The 17,414-nt window shown below is 29.4% G+C and overlaps 3 protein-coding genes across 4 annotated transcripts; all 3 read right to left on the bottom strand.

Moving 5' to 3' along the window:
- Nucleotides 1-297: 297 nt before the first annotated feature.
- Nucleotides 298-1,585, bottom strand: LOC113852802. Its single transcript, XM_027483173.1, has 2 exons — nt 985-1,585; nt 298-851 (listed from the first exon to the last, which is right to left on the bottom strand). Exons 1-2 carry the CDS (start codon nt 1,105-1,107, stop codon nt 621-623), a joined length of 354 nt encoding a protein of 117 aa, XP_027338974.1. The 5' UTR covers nt 1,108-1,585; the 3' UTR covers nt 298-620.
- Nucleotides 1,586-3,374: 1,789 nt separating this feature from the next.
- On the bottom strand, nt 3,375-7,414 carry LOC113871112 (3-dehydrosphinganine reductase TSC10A). Of its 2 annotated transcripts, XM_027507913.1 has the most exons (4): nt 6,730-7,403; nt 6,485-6,632; nt 5,733-6,023; nt 3,375-3,889 (listed from the first exon to the last, which is right to left on the bottom strand). In XM_027507913.1, exons 1-4 carry the CDS (start codon nt 7,252-7,254, stop codon nt 3,870-3,872), a joined length of 984 nt encoding a protein of 327 aa, XP_027363714.1. In that variant the 5' UTR covers nt 7,255-7,403; the 3' UTR covers nt 3,375-3,869. The 2 variants fall into 2 exon arrangements, with proteins under 2 accessions (XP_027363714.1, XP_027363706.1); XM_027507905.1 differs by lacking the exon at nt 3,375-3,889 and having other exon boundaries at nt 5,614-6,023; nt 6,730-7,414.
- Nucleotides 7,415-8,495: 1,081 nt separating this feature from the next.
- On the bottom strand, nt 8,496-12,305 carry LOC113871105 (protein trichome birefringence-like 11). The gene is made up of 4 exons (XM_027507894.1): nt 11,572-12,305; nt 9,751-10,140; nt 9,490-9,648; nt 8,496-9,153 (listed from the first exon to the last, which is right to left on the bottom strand). The coding sequence occupies exons 1-4, from the start codon at nt 12,012-12,014 to the stop codon at nt 8,805-8,807; spliced, it is 1,341 nt and encodes a 446-aa protein (XP_027363695.1). The 5' UTR covers nt 12,015-12,305; the 3' UTR covers nt 8,496-8,804.
- Nucleotides 12,306-17,414: the final 5,109 nt, after the last annotated feature.

Below are 17,414 nucleotides of genomic sequence, written 5' to 3'. Positions count from 1 at the left end.
AGTTCCTTTTTTTACTCTTTCATATAACTTGCATGAAAAATTGTGTAAACATAGTTTCAATTTTTAAACAAAACAGATTCTAAACAGATCAGAACCATACATATATCTGCCCTTAATGTATGCTTTGATTTGACGTGGACTCAATTTATACATACCCTATTCTTGTTTCTTCTTTTTTTCCAATCTTACCCAACACATAAAAGCATATGAACTGAAGATACTATGTTGATGGATTTATATAGAATAAAAAACAACTTAACTTGTAGTCATATAATGAGTAGAAAGGAAAGCAAAAGAAAAAAATATGAAGGAAATAGTATCATTAATATCATGGAAACAAGGACAAACTTATCATAAGAACCCAGATAACAACGAAATGCTTGTCCACAGTGGAGGGTTACAAAACCTTGGGTGAACCTTCCTATATGATGACTACTATTTAGGTATATATGGCTTTCCCATGTACATTTACCTATATATATAAATAATAGAAATTAATTAACCATAGAATTATTGCCTAAAGGCTAAAGAATTAGACACACAAATTATCAAACTTGGTAGAGAAAATAATCAGTAGAATTTGTAAGATTAAGCAAACTCTTAGAAGGATCTATAAATCTTCAACCATTTCTCTGTTTGAAAGAATTCTTGTTAGGAATTTGAGAATCCATTCTTGTATCTTGAGACTGCTTTTGATATTTTGTGTATGAACTAGATCTTCCTTTCCTCTGCTTCCTTCTTGGCTGTGTTATCTGGGGTATAAACACCCCTGTCCCTTTGCTTTCTCTTCTCAAAGCATGGTCATAGAGGAAAGTAAACTGTGGAGGAGGATGAATTGCCCCAGAAAAAGTCTGAAAATTAGTTAAAGCATGTTAAGATTACAACGGATAAAAACATCTCAAAATACCAAAACCAAAGAAGAAGGAAGAAAAAAGAAGATGGGTGGTGCATGTGTTATTTGAGAAGATGTAAATAGTAAAGAACCTGAATAGAGTCTACAGGACAACAAGCAAGTGGGTCTTCATCTTCATCCATGATTAGGAGAGCAATTTCCTTGCTCAAATCAGCAAAAAATAGATCATCTTCCAGTTCCATTGCAACCTCCATATTTGTGTAACAACTAGAATAGTTCTCTAATTTGATATATGTAAAAAGAGTTTCTAATATTTTCAATTATGTATCTTTCTCTCTCTCTTTTTCATGTTCTCCAAAACTTGTGGATATACATGATTATATAAGGAAAAAAAGTAAGGAATAGGATGGGTGAGTTAAGATATATGGGGTGATCATGTCATGTGGGTTGGTGGGGTCATGGTCACAGTTGGCCAATCTGGCTAAGGCCTACATAACCCTTCCACAAGAATCATGTAAATGTGTAGTGACATTATCTTATTGATCAAAAGTGTTGAGGAACAGCAGGCACCAGCCCATTTCCAGATATTCAATCCTCAGCACACATGGTTGTGGATGGGCCTCGCTCTCTCTCCCTCTCATCTCCTCAACCATTTTGTTATGGATCAAATTATTCAAAGCTTTCATATGCATAGGCGACAAATGAATATTTGTCCCAAAGATTCTTATCCGTATCCCATTTCATGTGGTTGCTCATGGTTAAGATTAAATAAATCGGACAAAATATTATTTGTATAGGTCGGTGGATCTACTTGTTTAACTATTTCCAATGAGAGAGAGAGAGGGGGGGGGGGGGGGGGTCCAGTATAGTATCAACAGCATTTGCATTTGGGACCTTTTTATGAGAAACTTATATGTATATTACATATTCTTTAATTAAACCTTTTTTTTTTTGTCAAAACTCTTTAATTAAACTTAAAATTGTATATTACAAATTGAAATGAAATTTTTGTCGTTTAGACTTTAGAGTTGCTTTCCGAATACCACGGAAAATTTCCATTGATCAAGAGTGCCTAATGAGTATCCCAATTCCCAACTTGCTTAGCCATAGCGTGTGTCGGTTGCCACGTGAGGTGAGCTTTGGAAATTTGGAGATTTGTAGCCCCGACTCCACCGTCTCCAAGTAATCGTAGAAAGCTGATTTGATAAATATTGGGTTAAATTTAAATATTTAAAAATATTAATTTTAATGGTAAAAAATATTTATTATAGTTAAAATTAGTGATTTGATCATTTCACTTTTTCAGTTTCAAATGTTTTTTTTTCAATTTAGTCCTCGAAATTTGATTTATTTTACTTCTTTATTCTATCTCTTATTAATATTTATTAAAAATTAATCTAAACTAGACCTATGTTCAAAAAATTAAGGCCTTTAAATTAAACTAACAGAAAATGATAAATGCAGGGATGTGGGTGAGAGTTTTCCACATATAGCAGGACCCATTTTCACCGGATTTGGTTCCATAGTTGTTGAAAATGCATTTCACTGTGTTCTCCACTATCCACTCGATGTTAAATGCTACATTCTGGCAATTATTTTCAGCTAAGATTGGACAGATTGAAGTGAAATAAAATAGAATAGAGTGTAATAAAATAAATAAAATAACTTAATTATTTGAAATTTTATTATAAAACAAATTAAAATATCATTTTGTTATTTTAAAAGTGAATCGAATGGTATGAGTTATAATTTTATTGTTCTAATACTATCTGTGTTTCAAATTTCAGTAAATTGTAATTAATAATAAAACTTCAAACAATTTTAATATTCACATATTATGTGAACCAACGAGCTCAACAGTATAGGAAGACAAAACCTCTGACAGGATGTCAATGTCCATAGCCAAGTGATATGGAGGAACCTTCCTCGAAGAATAGGTCAACAATGTTCGAAATTAGAAGCCAATATTTCTCTTAATTTTCAATGGGGCATTGTCTCAATTCTCATCAAATCTAAATTATCATTGACGTGCTTAGCTATGTGTAGGACACAGATTTGAAACATTGCAGTAAAATTTGCAATTGATACGATCACAATAGGCAAATAATTCCACAATTCTGGTTAAATGTTCTAATATAATACAAACACTCATACGCATAAAAATCATAGAGATATATAATATGTTAATAAAGAAATACGATAACATAAGAATATATTATCAAATTAATGATTATAAATAGACACTATATTACATATTATTATAATAAAGCCTGGTAGGGTATGTCCATAGTATTTCATTTTCTTTAGCGTCATATTCAAAATCTAGGATTGTCTACTTTTCATAGCGGAGCTGAATGAGAATTTTGTAACGCAAGGTACTACTATATCCCATTCTTTTCACTGGTGCAACAGGTTTACACTGATTGTTAGCTAAGTAATAATACAGAGCTAATAGCCAACAAGAATACTCCTTATCTAAGATCTTCGGCTACACATATATTCGACTTGATACAAACGCCGATTTCAATGTTGCGCCTTCAAAAACATGCAGAGGAATAAAAAATGATAAATGCACAAGTGAAATCTTCACTCATGCTTCACAAGGCACACGATTAAAACAGATAGCTACGACAACGAAAGCAAAACAGCATAAACTTTAAAGAACTAGGAAGCATACCCTTTTTTCTATGAGAAAAAACAATTATGGTCAACTTGATACAGTTAAAAGTTGGACGGTGGAAATGGGTGGTTCAAAATTTAAGATACTAAATTGCTAATCATTTCAGTTGCATAACACTGAGTTAAAAGCGAGATGTACTAAGTTTTCAGTTTTCACTCCCTCTATCATGTACCAGGGAATGAAAGTCAGAAACCATAAACTTGAACAACTTGATGTTTATCAAGTTCTCATTTGTTGAATTTCCATATATTAATCTCGTTCTAGAACAAAGTGGAAAAAAGCCATATCCAATATCTGCATATAACTCTCCTAAAACGGGGCATAGAGCTCAGTTTTTCAGCTCCTTCGGGATGAACCTGTTAAAAGTAGAAATCATCAGTTTCACAAGCTTTACCTCAGATGATTCATTCGAATCAGTATTTAGTCTTGAAGAGGCTCCAAACAGATAAAAGTAACTCCAATCCACCTTTTATAATGTTCTTATTGCTTTTGTATTAAAACATATTATTTTCTTTTAACTATTGAGTTTAATTACAGTGTAGATGAACCACACTGTCATTATGGGAAAGCAAACGACACATACTAATTACATTAATCAATCTAGACAGTCTACGTTACTTTGATAAACAGTTAGTAAAATAAGCTCCAAACAATCTCCATAATACTTCAATATTATATATATATATATATACACACACACACACTCTTCTAAATTAATTCGAAAGAGTGCCCTAATATAAAATTATGACTTCCAAGCTCCTAAAGCCAAGAAACATAAATTGTTGTTACTTCATGCAAATTGCAAAATTAGTTAATGACTAATATCCAATGCAAACATAGTTTAACCCAATTTTAAATGAGTTCCTATTCTAAATGAGTTAGGCATTATCCAACAATTAGGCATCCATTGGTTTAGTGAAAAAAAATTCCTCAAAAGTAAGTTTGTTTGTAAAGTGAGAAAGGAATGAGTTATCTACCCTTAGATCTTTATGAGTTAGTATCACTATGTACTTCAAATTAAATCATAGGCAGATAAACCCTTGCCTTGACACTTTACAAACTCACTCACTTTTAGAGAAGTCTTATTCAATTTAGTGCTAAGGTAGCAAATGTTGAGTTCACTAGGCGATGATTTTGTTTGTGTGTTTCATAAGGAGACCAAATCATTCAATGTTGTACCCAACACCGTCAAGTGATTTTATTTTCCCTTTCACTATATCAAAATGGATTAATTTAGCCACCTCTCTAGTCCAACCAGGCAAAATTTATTGCTACAACCTCACACTGTTTGCCATGCCTTTTGGTTGATTGGTTGGATCTCTATCACATGTTTACACTAATTAACACCTGCCACATTTAGAGCCAGCAAAATGGGATGGTCCAATGGATTGGGCCTAAAAAACCCATTAAATGGGCGGGTTTGAGTTCTGAAAAATAAGGTCTGAAATTATCTTGGGCTATTTTGGTCCGGTCCGAATAAACTCAGTGTCCGGGCAGCCCGTATATATATATTGAGATTAAACCCTGAGTTTTAAGGAGTTTAAAAGGGAATATATTTTAGTTTCAAAACCCTAAAATTACAAGTATAAATTATATATTTTTGCACCGCTACAAAAAAAAAAAAAAAAAAAAAACCAGTGGCCTTTTACAACTTAAAAAAAAAAACAAATAAATAGTATAATACAAAAATTAGACATAGAAAACGAGTGGTTTATTAAGTTCTTGCAAAAATAGCTTAACATGATATGTTACAAACACTAAAAATAGCAATAAAAACAATGATTTGTTGTTATAAAAACAGTAAAAAAAATGACATGTTACAAAAATAAAAAAAAAATAAAAAAAAATTGAGTTGCCGAACCAGCCTGCAGAAGCCCGTAACCCGCATAGGGTAAGGCTTGGGCAATAAAAATATAAGTTCATTTTTATCTTGGGCTAATTAAACCCAACCCGTTTGAGCCCACTACCCGTATCGAGTTGGGCCAGGCTAGGCTGCCCGTTTTGACAGCTCTAGCCACATTGGTCTCAATTGGGAGCCAATTAGAAACATTTCGTAAGTCTACGGACTAGTTCACATACTCCATAAACTCTGAGAACCAATAGATAGAATAACTATATTAATAACAATTGGACAAAGGGAATTAAATTAAGAAATGATTTCCCAATCCCTTCATAGAAATTTCATTTTGTGGCACTTACCTTTCCTTTGGCTGTGCCATTTCTCAATACTTCCATACCAACTCCACTGTATACATAGCGCTACAATCCGCAGGATTCCAGCAGCAACAACCTCAACAAATGCCATCAAGAAAGACCTTTGTGGGGATAAACCTGCAGTTGCTAGGGAAAGTGCAATTCCCTCCAAATTGCAAGAAATGATAAAATTTCCACATTTTATGCCGTCCAAAGCCTTCCTAGCAACTTCTTCAGCTTTCATAAAACCAGAGGAGGCTGCAATGATTTTGGTGAGCTCTGGTTTCCTCTTGTTTTCTGTAAAAGTGACCTTTCAGTTTGTAATCCAGTTCAAAAGCACAAAGTTTATCATGTAAACTTATAAAGACAGATTTTAAATGGATATTGAATAATCAAGTATTCGAACTTATTATGTTAAGCTATAACTATCCGTTCCCTAATCTCTATAAGTTTCTAATTACAATTGATCCAATAAAATCCCACATTGCAACACTCAAATGCATGAATTTAGATCACATACAGAAAAGGGAAGACATTTCAAATCTTCTGCGTGACAAACTAGTAAGTCCAAGGCGTTAAGGATTCAAGTACTTGAATTTATAGACCCAGACTCTTCACAGTTCATATCCATGGTTAAACTAACGAGTTGTTTGCAGATGCTCATTAGTAATTACCTCATATACAATGTAAAATAAAAGCTAGACGAATTTCCAACAGTAATATGCACGACGAAACAAACCCAAACATCAATTCCATACCTTCTGCCAGTCCAGGAGTATCCGTGTCTGGAGGAAAAATCAAAGAAACATGAATATTATCAGCTATAACCTCATGTTGCAACGCTTCAGCTAAACCACGGAGGCCAAATTTACTTGCCGAATAAGCTACATAACCATAAATCCCCACCTAACCGTAAACAACATAAATTCCACATCAAATAATGATAACAATCCAAGTATTTTAAATTTCACCTAGTTTCTCTGAAGCTTAAACGTGCACATACCTGACCGGCCTGTGAGGAAACAAGAGCAATGGAAGCAGGAAGAGGGTCCTTCCGATTCTTCATAGCGGGTAACGCAGCTTTGATTAGGTTCAATGTTCCCATCAAATTCACGTCCATCGTGAACTTCACCTCACTCAATTCCATCTTCTCAAGCTCCAGCGCCACGAACACGCCGTGATTCAGCAGCAACACGTCAATCGGACCCGCCGCGTCCACCGCCATTTTCACCACGTCGTAGTCCCTAACGTCCGCCGCGAACACCGCCACGTCGATCCCCGTCGCCAGGCGGATCGCGTTCCTCGCCTCCTCCAGCTTATTCGGCGACCGCGCCAGGATGGAGACTCGCGCGCCCTCGGCGGCCGCGCGGTGCGCCAGGGCGAGGCCGATGCCGCTGGATCCGCCGGTGATGAACACGTGGCGGTTTTTGATTGGGATCTTGACGGGGCGCGGGCGAACGAGGAAGTAGAGAAGGGCGAGAAGAGCAACGGGAAGGAGAAGGAAGAAGACGAAGTACGCGTCCGCCATTGATGAGGCACGTTGGAAACGTTACCAAGAGTGAACAAAAAGTCAATAACTCCTTTGCTATTGCTCAGTGAACGAAGATGAATGTGTTTCGAAAATGGATCCCATTTCTTTAACTTAGCTGCACTATGCCACCATGTAATTCGTTCAATGGTTCCACACTCATCCTACCCTCTAGTTTAGAGTTCCACTTTTGATGTTATTATTATTATTATTTGTCTTTTATTCAAAATTGATTAATTGTGTTACTCGCGGGATTATTTGATTTAAAAATTAAAAAAAAAACTTTTTTTAAAATTCATGTTGCCTTAAAATAGGCACTATCGCACGGATGCTATGGAATAAAGAAACTCTTCTATCATTAACTATGTTTTTAAAGATTTTAAAATTCTTATTTACCATATTATTGATTATTCTAACTATAATATTGCTAATCTTACAATTTTTTATAATATTTTGTCTCAGGCTTTTGAAGAGGAAGTGATTATTGCATTAACTAGAATGTGCCAATCTAATTGACTGCTACACAATAAAAAGTAGGATATAGATTTTAAATTTTAAGACTAAATAAATATTCAAACCTTTTTAACTTTATTTATATATATATATATATATATATATATATATATATATTTGAATTTGAACACTATTTTTATGAGCTACAATTAAATTTAGATTTTTTTTATATGCGACCTAATAAAAGCTTTAGTTTAAAAAAAAAATTCTTACACTAATAAAATTAAAAAAATTTACATTTGATACGAGTGTTTTATTTAACTTATATCTAATAGAATTTAGAATAATTTATTATTTCATTAACTATTAAATATAAGTTAAATAAAAGATTTAGATAAGTGTAAATATTAGTATGAGAAAATCTTACCTTTAGCTTAAACATTTTTTTAAGTATAATTATTCCAAAATAAATTAAATAGGATTCTAAGAATATGTCCCTCCTTTTTTATTAAGAGAGAATGTTTATGGGATAATTTTGTCTAAAATTGTTAAGTAATTAAGTTTTGTTGTTTAGATTTTAAGTCTCATTGATAATAATAAAAATATTTTTTATACAATTTTTAAAATTAAAATAAAACAACAATGTTATAATTAAAAATAATAGAAAAACACCCCACCAAATTTCTTTTTTAAGAGGTGAAACTCCTTGAAAGAATAAAGGGGATGAAATGTACTGTAAGATTTGAATCGGCACGGTCACGCTGGATGTCAAATGGTTCTACCAACTGAAAACTATAAAATGAATAATTCTAATTGGTATCAAAACTATATTCACAATTCAACGAACAACAAAAATTGATAATTACAGAATATCATTGCTGATTCCCTAATCTAACCTAACCAGTAACGAGAATACATAAGCAAACCCGCAGCATTCACGGTTGTTGCCGTGTTGGACTTCTTAAGATAAGTAATTATCACAAAGACCTTCGTTCTTAATGCAAATCTGCTGAAACAAATGTCATGCATTGTCGTCGCTATGACACTTGTAGGAAAGAATTGGTATATTATCCATTGCATGATAAATAAAATCATGGCTATGATCTATGAGAAGTTGCATATTTAAGGAACAATGCATAGAGTAACTGATTCCAAGTATCAGGTACACCAGGCAGACACCAGTGGCTGCAATCTTGGCGATGGAAAGGTGCGGGGCCCGCATCAGGACCCAGATAATAGATAGAAGAATGCCCATCTTTTCTCTGAGCTGTCATCTGAGTTACATTCAATACCTTGAACTTCAAAACTTGTGAGGTGTTTTTGTGTGCTAAAAACACTGAATTGGCTATTTTGAATTGTGACCAGTTATCATTAGGCACCAATGAGGACCCAAGCTCTGGCAGCGTTTCCAAATGACAGTTCCCACCTTTTCTCCAAGCTCCACCTCTGTAATATTCATACCATATCAGACATATTTAGTTTCTAATAACTTTAGCATATTCAGATATGTTGGCTACTTCAAGAGGAGTATATTTTCATTTTCAACCAAAAGGAGTGATGCATCTCTTTAATATATACACACATGTTGTGGATGTCTATATATGCATATCTTGCACCGGTGTTGTGCAATAAAATTGACAATACCAATTGTGAGAACTTACGCAGACGCCAAATTATTAATTTGTTTTCCTTACAATATTGAACAAGAAATTTATGGAACTTAATTGGGGAGAGTTCTTCATTTAGCAAGTGATACTAAATTACTACTAACAAATTACATACCTGAAATGCACAGGGGCATAAGTACGAAAGAAAACTTGAGTCTTGCTAGGATTTACTGTATTTTGCATCCAGTTCAATACTGTCTCAATGGACCTCTTATACGCTTCTTCCACCTTCATTTCAAACTTGACTTCCATACCTTCTTGGAAATAACAACCCCTGGACAATTATAGGAAAAATTCAATCTTTCTTCTGGTGAAAAAAGCAAATAAATGTCATAGTTCATATTAGAATGATAAAAATAAGGGATGATTGAATTACCCTCTAATGGTTTTCTCATGATTCCACCAGTGTCCTGTGTTAAGAACCAGGACATCAGCATCTCTCCATTTCAAAGAGTTCCAATCCATTTTATCCAATTTCAGGGTTGTTCTAACCTTTCCAATTGTTCCAGTAGGAGGCCGGCTTTGCAATACAAGAAATGGAGCTCTATAGTATTCCACAGTACAGTTAAAATCCTTGAATCTGAATACCAAAAACCCCTTGTGCTTTGTGATTGGGCTACCATTCACTTCATAGATTGAGTCCTTGTTAGGAACACCAGAAGAGAGCATGCATAATAGTGATTCCCATTGGTTTCTCCCAATTGAGTCCCCAGCAAACACTAGGCGCTTGTTTCGCAGTTTTTCCAACATCGTTGTTGCATTGAATCTGTGTTTATTCGAGAGAATTCCAATGTTTAAGTTCACTTCTATTTTTCCATCAAATCAGAGAAACAAAATGTTACAAGCTAAAATAAATGAAACAAGTGATCAAATCCATATGAACAGAAGAATATTAGTCATTGATTTAGAAGTTATAATATTGTCAGGCATGTTCATGGATACAAAAGAAGCTGTGGAAATTCTGCCCGAGAAAAGCGTGTAAATTTTACCAGCATAATATTTATGATTATAGTTGTGATTTCACAAAAACAAAGCATTCAGAAACGAGAAAAGAAAATGACAGAAAATGTATCATATCAATAAACATATAGTGCCAATACATTATTTAAAAAGTTTCACTATTTGAACAACATTTTTTAACATCTACACTTATTTTTATATTTTATAACACTTTTTTTTTTCTTTCGATTTCATCATGTCAAATTCATAATTCACATTTAGAAATGTGGCGACACCACGGTGTGTCACCTCTTTGGTGTTATACATTCCCCTTATTTCAACTATAACGGGCATGGTAGCAAACTAAAATGTAGAAGAGAAGACAAAACCTAGGGTGGTAAAAATAGGATTGACACAATTTCTCATCCGGGTCAATGTGACACCCCAAAGAAGAATTGTGGTTCTGCGTGAAAATTGGATATAAAATTGTCATTTTCTCCAACTTCAGAGTACTATGTTACACAGTTTTTATTCCTTCCGTTACTTTTGATCAGTCACTTTATAAATATAATAAATTTAAAAAATTAATTTCTTTCTTTGTATTATACTTATTTATAATTTTTTTAATTTAGATTTAATCTTCGTCATTTATTATTAATTATTATCTTCTCAATTATATCTTTATTTTTAAAAAGATAATGATAAATGAAATTTTAAAATAATAAATGAGGAAGATTAAATATATATATATATATATATTATAAAAATTATAAATAAGTATAATATAAATTAAGAAATTAATTTTTTAAATTTATGCCACAATCTTAAATGATGAATAAAAAAAAGTAAATTCTATTAAAAAGAATAATCAATGGCCACCCAACGGTGGAGTCACTGTCAGAGGTGCCGGATAAGAGTAGTGTAAGACGGGTTCAAAGTCAACAAGCACAAACACTGACGTAACCAAAAATTGAAAAAGATAAAGACATGCACTAACTATGATGACCGCTTTTATTCGTTTCATTCATAGTTTCTACTGAAAATTAAACATTGATATCGTTTGCTGTCAACTTGGTAGCACCCGAAGATTTTGTTCCTTAAAAATCAAACTGAAACTATTAACATTAATTTACCACATCCTTCCTGAATTTCTCAGCAGCAAAACGGTTCTGAAAACAATGACCAATGGTTTGTTTTTGTCATTGGTTCTTTATTTGTCTAGGGAAAAGTGCCAAAGATGAGAACAAATGAAGTGTACCTGGGCAAGTTGCAATCTTTAGGTTGCCATCTCCACTTTGTGTAGAACAAATCAGGCCTTCCATTCTCAGAACACCGAAATCCCCCATCGAGAAAGTTGCAATCTTTTGACTGATACAACGGGTAACTTTCATCCCAAACCCAGTTACCCTCAAACAAATCACACCCACCACCCTTTTCTCCAAGAAATTCAACCCTCTCTACATGTTCCTCTGCTGAACCTCTCTTCTGTTGCGACCAAATAAACCTTTGAGATTGACCCGACAACATAAACCTTCCAGCGAGTTCTCTATAATCCAAGTAGAAGAAACTGAATATAACAAAAGCAGTTACTAGAAAAAAACCAGTAACACCCAGAGACGGTTCGAACAACCTTAAACGCTTCACCCTCTCAAACACAGGCATGGCTTCCACGTATTGTTGTGGGGACCTCTTAGAAGACATTCAAGTTATGGAATCTGGGTAACAGGGTATCTCTCTAACGGTTAAAGTTGTGAAGAGTGATGACAAAAAACACGAGAAAGATGACAAGTTCGAAAACGCAGAAGGGTGGCCTGCAAGCAATGTTCATGGGCCCTTTGCTAAGCCTTGCTTGATTGGTCAGTTTTGTAAATATCGTGAATGAGAAGCAAAAAGAGGGGGAAAAAGATATGGGTGATGAAGAAGCAAGGGAGCAATATTCATGGCTTCATATGTAATCCTGTCTACTTCGTTGTTTAAAACCTCTCAAATCATAATTTGCCTCAATGTTTATCTCTATAAATAAGAAAACACATGCGTTATCAATATAATTTTTTATTTTTTATTGACGGAATAGTAATAAGTATAAATATGAATATTATGCACTTTCCTTGGATTGGGTAGGTTTAATTGTTTAGTGGGAAGGAGGATTTGTTTCCTAATGACAATATCAGAATGGTTATTTAAATTTTAAAAAACAATTGGGAGAGTAATTGGACTTCTAAGCATATAAGGAAAGGGAAAGACGTGCCCCACGTATTTTTAAGAGATTGGGAAAATTTTGGCTTCAGATTCGAACGTGGTTTCATGCGTGCAAGCAAGCTTCCCAGCCAATGAATCTTGTTTCATATTATTTATCTTTTAGTAAAATAGTAGCTCAAGTGATTTTTATAAATTATTGAAATTAATAAAAATTTTAATTATATATCTTTATGTATTATATTTTAAAAAATTATTTAATTATTTATATTAAAATTCAAATATTCATTGCTTAAACTAATAACTATTTTTATGATGTTAAATAAATAAAGTACTCGTATAAGAGTTAAAATATATAAACTTATAAATAAGTGTTAATTATATAAATTAAAAATATATTTTAAAAAATTACTTATTTTAAAAAATAAAAATAAAATTTTAAATTAAATAATTTTAAAAGATTAAAAAATATATATTTAAATTAAGAATTATTATTTATGATTCAAAATTATATATTTATTGATATAAAGTTAATTCATTTAATAAATATATAAATCAGTAAAAAGATTACAATTAAATAAGTTTTATTATAATGAAAAAATTAAACATATCTAAATATTTTATATGAATAAAATATTTAAAAAAAAGTGTTATAAATATCAACTAATAAATTTTTGAGTTAATATATAAAAATTATATACTTGTATCACGACAGAAATATTATAAAATTTTTTATATATTAAAGTTTATTCTTTAAAATTTTAAATATAACAAATATAGTAATTATTTATTTATTATAAAAAAATATTTTAAAAAATTTATATATATTAATATATCATACAAAAATTATATTATATATAAAGTGAAATAATTACATATTAAAAAAGTTATAATAAAAATATTAATATTAATATTTTATTTATTTATTTAAAAGTAAAATAAAAGGATAAAAATATACGTAAAACTTTTTGTCATTCAAAAGCAACTATGATAAATACAAGAGTGAGTTATAATATAAATATTTTTTCTATTAAGTTTGATAATTTTTTTTAAATTAAAATAATTAAAATATATATTTCACCTATGTATTTAACATGTTTATAAATTAATTTTTATATTTAAAAATTTATAACTTTTTTTTTCTCATTTGATTTATTTTGGATTCGGTCTAGGTTACGTATTTAAATATGTCAATTAAGTTTATTATTAAAAAAATTTTACATATATAAATATTTAAACTCAAAATTTTATTTAAGTAATATTGAACTGCTTGTCACTTGAATCAGTTTTTGTTAGTTAAAAATTTATATTTTAATTTATATATGAATATTTTTATTATATTTTAATTTCTTTCAGTAATAATAATGTTATAATAACAAAGACTAAAATATAATAAAGTATATTTATAAAAATTAAGATGTAATTTTCTAAAATATAAAAATTAATTCATAAATAAGTATTAATTAAATTAACTAAATATATCATTTGACCTACAATTTAACCTACAATTTTTTATATATTAATTCCTTACATTAAAGTCTTGGTACGTGAGATTTAATAATAAAGTATTAATTATTTTATAGTAATGTTTTATTTGTTATTGTCTCACTCAAACTATTTGAAAAAATTTATAATTATATTTTGACTTTTCCAATAAAAAAATATCTTTATTAAAAATAAATGTTATTCTCATAATTTATATACTTAATAATATTTTAAAAAATACAAACATTATTAGCTCTGTATATTTTCATAAAAAATAATTAGTAATATTTTTTTAAATTATAAAAATTAAATAATCATTTTTATATGAATTAATTGTTAAATTTTTATATTTTTTATTATGAAATCCCTAATAAAAAATTACTAATTTATTTTTTATATAAGTGAATATATTTATTTATTTAATATATAAGTCATTAATTTAACTAATTAATAATATGAATATTGAAAAAATATTTTTAAATTATTATATCATTTATTTTTTAGTAAAAAATGTTAGAATTTTTAATACTTACAAAATCATAAATGCATTCATTTATTAATTTAATACATATTTTATAAGATAGTGAGAGAATTATTAGAAAGTTTAAGCAAAACTCTGTGATACTATAATATACTTAATTCAGTCTTTGATTTTTACATAAGTTATATAATTTAAATATAATCTTCATAATTTTTTATTAAATTTTTTGTATTTTTTATAAAATATTATTTTTAGTCTTTTTACTAATATGATCTAATAAAAAACTGATATTTAACAAACATCCTAATAAACTACAGCAAGGTTAAAAACAATAGTTTGCAAAAAAAAAAAGTGTTTATATTCTAATAAAAAAATTTATAGGAACTAAATACAAATTATTTAATTTTTTTTTAGAGACTGATTACTTAATTAAACTTAACATAATAATTTTTTATTCTTTTTTATGTGTTTGGAAAAAAATGAAATAAAATAAAAATATAATCATTTTATTAAAATTAATTATTAAACTTATTAATCTATTTTTATTAATAAATTTTTCTTTAACACTTAAACTATTTCAAGATTCTCGTACGATAAAAAAGTATTGACAAATTTTAGCTTGTGTAGAAAGATACTATTCGGTTAAAATGTTTAATTTAAGATTTATTAGTGATCATAATTGTAAAATTCAAAATATTTGCTCATTAAATTATATATATATATATATATATATATATATATTAATGAGTGTATTTTTTTTATTCTAAATATCAGATCAAATTTCGTTAATATTAGATGACATTAAATCATAGTAAAAAATTCCTTGCTTTTGTCTTCATATATTATTATTATTCTTGAATCTTGAGTAAGTTTATATTTGTTGCACTTAAAATGTTGAAAGTTATTTAGATTTTTACAATAAAGGCGGGGGCCTGTATAAATATATTTTATGATAGAAATTTATTGATGAAAATAAAAAAATAAAACAACAAATAATTTTAAATAGAACAAATATTACAAATAGCTAAATTATAAGAAAGAAAAATCCACACAATAGTAATAATAATTTTTTTTTTTTTGTCATGACAACAAAAATAGTAGTGGATAGCAAACTAAAGAGAGTTGACTCTTATAAACCTTGTTTTTGGGAGCTTAATTGAAATAAAGTAGAAAATATTTTTTTCATTCAAGTCTTGAATTTAATGACCTAACTCTTACATAATTTATAATAGCATATTTAACAAACTACCTCAATGTAATTATATATATTTTTTAACTATAACTTTGATAAACAAATCAATAATTAAAATGGTTGATCTTAATATATATAAAAAAAAAACTCATATTATACTAAAAATATTATATACAATGAGTTATAATAATAACAATAAATTAATAAACTTTAATTTTAATTTTTATTTATTTATTTAAACTATATATTATTATTTTTTAATAAATCCGTGCACCACAGTCCACATATATATTACATATAGTTTTAACAATAATCTGAACACCAACAGCTTTTGGACACAGGTCAATATCTTCAAAAGTTCTATAGTAATTATTCTTTAATTATTGATATATGCGCTACTAATAATTTTTTATGTGGCTATAAACTATAAACAACAGTTAGATAATATTAAATAAACTTTATTAAATATTTTAATGAAAACATAAGTAAATTATTACATATATTTACCTTTACCTTATTATATGTATTAATGAACACATAAGTAAATTACACTAACTTTTATACTTTTTAAATATTTTTTATTGATTAAGTTATTTCTAAAACTGACTATTAGATTGAAAGTTTTAATTACATAAATTACATTTATAAAATTTTAAATTAATTCAAAATTATTTTATACTTTATTTATATGCATCAAAATTAATGCAATACATACTTTTAAAATATATGAAAAAGGGACTTTTTGATGCCATTTTTATAGTTATTAAATCAATAATTCAATTAATAAAAATTATTTTTTATATTATGTTTTTATTTTCAGTAGATATGAGATGTTAAAAGTAATTTTGTAGATTTATTATTTTAATACTTTTGCTAATTCTAATGTAAACACTTTAGCAACCAGTTCAAACGCCGAAACCTTCATTTGCCAACGATATTAATTGAATCCCTCTTCATCTTCTAGAATAATGAATCTGTCAATAAAAAATGAGGTATGGGAGAAAGCAAAACAATTTGGCAAATGAATAGATAATATCTTAAAAAAGATATTGATGTTCACACGTTAAGATGAGATAATATTTATATATAATGGCCGAGTCAATCATATGTAGTTTGCACAATCGATGTCCGTAATAGAATTGACCAACTTACCTTCACGGCACAACCTTGTTTAAGGTTTCGTTTATTTTGAGGAATTGGGTAAGTTCCAATTTTATGAGCTGTGCCAAGTAGAATCCAACCAACGTTTGATCAAACAAGAAATTAGCTTATTGCACATCATGCCAATTTTTAACATGCCAGAATTTAAAGCATCTTCCAACTTCACAGCTCCAGAATTGTTGTATGATTCTGAATTACCTGTTGTTGTCTATGATTTCGGCCACTTATGTCCTATCCATGATTATTACTTAGGAGAATTTATTATCAAAACAATTGACTCTGGAGAAATGCTTTCTCTAGAATCCATAAATGATATCGAAATAAATCAACATCTGATTAGTCCTTTTGATCTTACAGTTATCTGCACATTAGTTATTTCTGACAAGTAATCGGATAAAAAAACACTAAATCATAGACATATGTATTCCAAATACACACTATTTTTTCATTAAAACAAGACATCTGACGTGTACATTTTTTTAATTCAATTTTTAAATAATTTTTTAATTGTTTTAAAAATAAAATAAAAAAATTATTAACCTCAACCTTAAAGACTGAGTTTAAATATTCACAAATATAAAATTTT

This window comes from Abrus precatorius, unplaced genomic scaffold (genome assembly GCF_003935025.1).
Source record: "Abrus precatorius isolate BTA unplaced genomic scaffold, Abrus_2018 Scaffold10, whole genome shotgun sequence".
NCBI classification, from domain to species: domain Eukaryota; kingdom Viridiplantae; phylum Streptophyta; class Magnoliopsida; order Fabales; family Fabaceae; genus Abrus; species Abrus precatorius.
The sequence above is the reverse complement of the archived record's forward strand: the minus strand, read 5'-3'. Positions and strand labels throughout refer to the sequence as shown.

Bases quoted from the DNA above. Each gene is read 5' to 3' on its own strand.
- LOC113852802 (XM_027483173.1), bottom strand. From the start codon at position 1,107: ATGGAGGTTGCAATGGAACTGGAAGATGATCTATTTTTTGCTGATTTG. The intron at 852-984 runs GTTCTTTACTAT...ACTAATTTTCAG, and splicing joins GTCCTGTAGACTCTATTCAG to ACTTTTTCTGGGGCAATTCA.
- LOC113871112 (XM_027507905.1), bottom strand. From the start codon at position 7,254: ATGGCGGACGCGTACTTCGTCTTCTTCCTTCTCCTTCCCGTTGCTCTT. The intron at 6,633-6,729 runs GTATGTGCACGT...GTTTACGGTTAG, and splicing joins TTTCCTCACAGGCCGGTCAG to GTGGGGATTTATGGTTATGT. The intron at 6,024-6,484 runs GTATGGAATTGA...TCACTTTTACAG, and splicing joins TACTCCTGGACTGGCAGAAG to AAAACAAGAGGAAACCAGAG.
- LOC113871105 (XM_027507894.1), bottom strand. From the start codon at position 12,014: ATGTCTTCTAAGAGGTCCCCACAACAATACGTGGAAGCCATGCCTGTG. The intron at 10,141-11,571 runs GTACACTTCATT...GAATAAACACAG, and splicing joins AAAGATTGCAACTTGCCCAG to ATTCAATGCAACAACGATGT. The intron at 9,154-9,489 runs GTATGTAATTTG...TGAATATTACAG, and splicing joins TATGCCCCTGTGCATTTCAG to AGGTGGAGCTTGGAGAAAAG.